The sequence below is a fragment of the Phalacrocorax carbo genome, chromosome 30 (genome assembly GCF_963921805.1).
Source record: "Phalacrocorax carbo chromosome 30, bPhaCar2.1, whole genome shotgun sequence".
NCBI classification, from domain to species: Eukaryota; Metazoa; Chordata; class Aves; order Suliformes; family Phalacrocoracidae; genus Phalacrocorax; species Phalacrocorax carbo.
The window spans coordinates 983,698-988,962 of record NC_087542.1 but is presented as its reverse complement, the minus strand read 5'-3'; the positions used below and the strand labels follow the sequence as shown (position 1 = coordinate 988,962).

The window sequence follows — 5,265 nt, the reverse complement described above, 5'->3', positions numbered from 1 at the left end:
GGCAATGGGGTGTGGGGGGGGCAAATCCTTTGCCCCACCCAACCCCCCAAATTGTCCCCCCCTGCCCCTCCATTTTCCCCCTCCCCCTTTGACCCCCAATTTCCCCCTGCCCCCCCCAACCCCCCCTTTCCCCCCTGCCCCCCAATTCCCCCCTTTCCTCCCCAATTCCCCATTGCCCCCCCCACTCCCCCATGGCCTCCCAATTCCCCCTTACCCCCCCACTCCCCCCTTTACCCCCCCAATTCCCCTGCCCCCCCACTCCCCCTTGCCCCCCCAATTCCCCCTTACGCCCCCACCCCACCCGTCCCCCTAACTCCCCCCTGCCCCAACCAACCCCCCCTTTCCCCCCAATTCCCCCCTGCTCCCCAACCCGCCCTTGCCCCCCAATTCTCCCCTGCCCCCCCACTCCTCCCAATTCCCCCCTGCTCCCCCTTTCCCCCCACTCCCCCCTGCGCCCCCCAATTCCCCCCTGCCCCCCAATTCCCCCCTTTCCCCCCCACTCCCCCCTTGCCCCCCAATTCCCCCCTTTCCCCCAATTCCCCCCTTTCCCCCCAATTCCCCCCACCCCCCACTCCCCCATGGCCCCCCCACTCCCCCCCTGCTCCCCAACTCCCCCCTTGCCCCCCCAACCCCCCCCTGCCCCCCAATTCCCCCCTGCCCCCCCAGGGGTGTTCTCCTTCGGCCTGCTGGCCACCGCCATCTTCGCCAACGCGGGGCAGGTGGTGACGGGGGCTCCGGCCCCCCACTTTCTGGCCGTGTGTCGCCCCCAACTACAGCGCCCTGGGCTGCGCCCCCCCCGCCGCGCCCCCCCGCTTCGTGCCCCCCGGGGGGGCTCCGTGTGCCGGGGACCCCCCCTCGGTGGCGGCCGCCCGACGAGCCTTTCCCTGCAAGGAGGCGGCGCTGGGGGCCTACGCGGGGGCCTACGCCGGGGGTGGGGGTCGGGGGGCTGGGGGGGTTGGGGGGGCAAGGGGGTCGGGGGGCTGGTGAGGGTTTGGGGGTCGGGGGGCTGGGTTGAGGGGCTGGGGGAGTCAGGGGGCTGGGAGGGTTTGGGGGGCCAAGGGGGTCGGGGGTGGTTGGGGGTCGGGGGGGGCTGGCGAGGGTTTGGGGGTCGGGGTGGTCGGGGGGCTGGGTCGGGGAGCTGGGGTGGGTTGGGGGGCTGGCGAGGGTTTGGGGGCCGAGGGGGTTGGGGGGGCTGGGTCGGGGGGCTAGCGAGGGTTTGGGGGTCGAGGGGGTCGGGGGGCTGGGTCAGGGGGCTGGGGGGTTTGGGGGGGCAAGGGGGTCGGGGGGTGGTTGGGGGTCGGGGGGCTGGTGAGGATTCAGGGGTCGGGGGGTCAGGGGGCTGAGTCGGGGAGCTGGGGTGGGTTGGGGGGGCTGGTGAGGGTTTGGGGGTCGGGGGGGGTCGGGGGGCTGGGTTGGGGGGCTGGGGGAGTCAGGGGTCGAGGGGGTTGGGGGTTGGGGGGGCTGGGTCGGGGGGCTGGGGGAGTTTGGGGGGGCAAGGGGGTCGGGGGGGGCTGGCGAGGGTTTGGGGGTCGGGGGGGTCGGGGGGCTGGGTCGGGGAGCTGGGGTGGGTTGGGGGGCTGGCAAGGGTTTGGGGGTCGAGGGGGTCGGGGGGGCTGGGTCGGGGGGCTAGCGAGGGTTTGGGGGTCGAGGGGGTCGGGGGGCTGGGTCGGGGGGCTAGCGAGGGTTTGGGGGTCGAGGGGGGTCGGGGGGCTGGGTCAGGGGGCTGGGGGGTTTGGGGGGGCAAGGGGGTCGGGGGGTGGTTGGGGGGTCGGGGGGCTGGTGAGGATTCAGGGGTCGGGGGGTCAGGGGGCTGAGTCGGGGAGCTGGGGTGGGTTGGGGGGCTGGTGAGGGTTTGGGGGTCGGGGGGGGTCGGGGGGCTGGGTTGGGGGGCTGGGGGAGTCAGGGGTCGAGGGGGTTGGGGGTTGGGGGGGCTGGGTCGGGGGGCTGGGGGAGTTTGGGGGGGCAAGGGGGTGTCGGGGGGCTGGCGAGGGTTTGGGGGTCGGGGGGGTCGGGGGGCTGGGTCGGGGAGCTGGGGTGGGTTGGGGGGCTGGCAAGGGTTTGGGGGTCGAGGGGGTCGGGGGGGGCTGGGTCGGGGGGCTGGGGGGGTTTGGGGGGGCAAGGGGGTCAGGGGGTGGTTGGGGGTTGGGGAGGGTTGGGGGTCGGGGGGCTGGGTTGAGGGGCTGGGGGAGTCAGGGGTCAAGGGGGTTGGGGGTCAGGGAGGGTTGGGGGTCGGGGGGCTGGCGAGGGGTCGGGGGGGGCTGGGTCGGGGAGCTGGGGTGGGTCGGGGGGCTGGTGAGGGTTTGGGGGTCGAGGGGGGTTGGGGGGGCTGGGTTGAAGGGCTGGGGGGGGCCAGGGGTCGAGGGGGGGGTTGGGAGTCGGGGAGGGTTGGGGGTCGGGGCGGCTGGGGTGGGTTGGGGGGCTGGCAAGGGTTTGGGGGTCGGGGGGGCTGGGGGTTGGCGGGCTGGGGGTGTTTTGGGGTTGGGGGGGGGTTGGGGGCCCTTGGAGAGTTTGGGGGGTGCTCGGGTGGGTTTGAGGGGGCTTTGGGGGTGCTGGGGGGTTTGGGGGGTGCTCGGGGGGGGTTTGGGAGCACCCGGGGGGGTTTTGGGGGGGGTTTGGGGGTGCTCGGGGGGGGGTTTGGGGGGGCTGGGGGGGCTGGGGTCACACGGTAGGGGTTTGGGGGGATTTGGGGGGTGCTCGGGGGGGCTTTTGGGGGTGCTGGGGGGTTTGGGGGTGCTCGGGTGGGTTTTGGAGGCCCTTGGAGAGTTTGGGGGTGTGCTTGGGGTGGTTTGGGGAGCACCCGGTGGGGTTTGGGGGGCTTTGGGGGAGCTTGGGGGGTGTTTGAGGGGGCTTTGGGGGTGCTCGGGGGGGTTTGGGGGTGCTGGGGGGGTTGGGGTCACCCCGGTGGGGTTTGGGTGGGGTTTGGGGTGTGCTCGGGGGGGGTTGGGGGTGCTTGGGGGGGGGGTCTTGGGGGGTACCTCTGAGTTTTGGGGTGACGCTGCCCCGCCCCTTGCCCGCAGCTGTACGTGACGCTGGCCTGGCGGGGGGGGGGGGTCGCGGCTGGCCAAGCCGGCGGCGGTTTTGGGGTTCGCGGCCCCCCCCGTTCCTGCTGGGGGCCCTGCGCGTGGCCGAGCACCGCAACCACTGGGGGGGACGTCCTGGCCGGCTTCCTGACGGGCACCGCCATCGCCGCCTTCCTGGTGAGCCCCCCAAAACCCCGGGGGGTCCCCCCAAAACCCCCCCCGCCCGGTGGCCCCCTGCACCCCCCCCAGGGCTCCCTGCACCGCCCAGCGCCCCCCCCAAAACCTCCCCAACCCCTAAACCCCGCCCCCTGGGAGCCACCCAAACCTCTCCCGGGACCCCCCAAAACCTCCCCCACACCCCTAAACCTCTCCTGGGACCCCCCCAACTTCACCCAGACACCCCCCCCCCAATATCCCCCCCCCAACCTCTCCCGGGACCCCCCAAAACCTCCCCACACACACCTAAACCTCTCCTGGGACCCCCCCCAACTTCACCCCAGACCCCCCCCCCCCCCCCAATATCCCCCCCCCAACCTCTCCCGGGACCCCCCCAAAACCTCCCCCACACCCCTAAACCTCTCCTGGGACCCCCCCCAACTTCACCCAGACACCCCCCCCCCAATATCCCCCCCCCCAACCTCTCCCGGGACCCCCCAAAAACCTCCCCCACACCCCCCTAAACCTCTCCTGGGACCCCCCCAACTTCACCCAGACACCCCCCCCTCCCCCCAATATCCCCCCCCCGAACCTCTCCCGGGACCCCCAAAACCTCTCCTGGATCTTAAAACCTCCTCGGGGTCCCCCCCAGACCCCCGCCCCCCCCCCCCCCCCCCAGGACCCCCCAGATGTTCTCTGTGGCCCCCCCGTGATCTCCCCCCCCCCCCCAAGCTGCTCTGGGGACCCCCAAAATCTCCCCGGGGACCCCCAAAATCTCCAGTGACCCTCAAATTATCTCTAGGAACCCCCAATACATACTTGGGGTCCCCCAAAATCTCTCCAGGACCCCCTCAAAACACCCCAGGACCCCCAAAAACCTGTCTGGGACCCCTAAAACATCTCCAGGACCCCGCAAAACACCCCAGGACCCCCTGAAACCCACCCAGGCCCCCCCATACTCCCCCCAGGGCCCCCCTAAACTCCCCCAAGACCCCCAAAACTCCCCCAAACCCCCTGCTCCCCCCCATCACCGCAAGGGCCCCCCCCAAATCCTTCCCCCCCCTCCCCCCCCCAGGTGACGTGTGTGGTCGGAACTTCCAGAGCACGGGGGGGGGGCGATGAGGGGGGGCGGGGGGGGCCCCCCAAGAGCCCCCCCGGAGCTGCCCCACCCCAGCCCCCCCTGGAGGAGATCAGCGTCACCCAGGTGGGGGGGGCACCCCAAAACCGGGGGGGGTTCACCCCAACCCCAGCAGGGGTCCTAAGCCTCATGGGGGGGTTTGGGGGGTCGGGGGGGACCCTGACCCATGGGGGGGCACGGGGGGGGTCCTGAGCCCCATGGAGGGGTGTTGGGGGGCATGTGGGGCACCCCAAAACTGGGGGAGGACCCTGGGGACATCCTGAGGCCCAAGGGAGTGTTTGGGGGGGTCAGGGGGGACCCCAACCTCATGGGGGGCACGGGGGGGGTCCTGAGCCCTGGGGGGGTGTCTGAGGGGGGTGTAGGGTCACCCCAAAACTGGGAGGGGGGCCACGGGGGGGTCCAGAGTCCCATGGGGTTGACTGGGGGGGGGCGTGGGGATACCCCCAACACCCGGGGGGGGGGTCCTGAGCACCATGGGGTGTCTGGGGGGTTGTGGGGGGACCCAGTATTCTGGGGGTGTGGGGGGGGTTGTGGGGGGACCCCGGTATTCTGGGGGTGTGGGGGGGGTCTGGGGGGGTTGTGGGGGGACCCCCGTATTCTGGGGGTGTGGGGGTGGTCTGGGGGGGTGTGGGGGGGACCCCGGTATTCTGGGGGTGTGGGGGGGGTCTGGGGGGGTTGTGGGGGGACCCCGGTATTCTGGGGTGTGGGGGTGGTCTGGGGGGTTGTGGGGGGACCCCGGTATTCTGGGGGTGTGGGGGGGGTCTGGGGGGGTTGTGGGGGGACCCCGGTATTCTGGGGGTGCGGTGCAGCCCCCGTAGCCCCCCGTGCCCCCCCCCAGGCGCGCCGAGCCGACTTCCCGGCCGTCACCTGAGGGACCCCGACAGCGCCCGGGGGGGCCCGGGGACCCCAACACTGCGGGGGGGGGGGGGGGGGGGGGGGGGGGCACGCGGG

General features: G+C 73.2%; 1 protein-coding gene across 1 annotated transcript; it reads left to right on the top strand.

Moving 5' to 3' along the window:
* Nucleotides 1-635: 635 nt before the first annotated feature.
* Nucleotides 636-5,265, top strand: LOC135310103 (phospholipid phosphatase-related protein type 2-like; the record flags this gene model as incomplete). Its single annotated transcript, XM_064437124.1, is given in 5 exon segments — nucleotides 636-764; nucleotides 766-930; nucleotides 3,018-3,197; nucleotides 4,252-4,380; nucleotides 5,153-5,265. Coding segments are annotated over 5 exon segments (636 nt in total), but the record flags the coding sequence as incomplete, so codon positions are not given.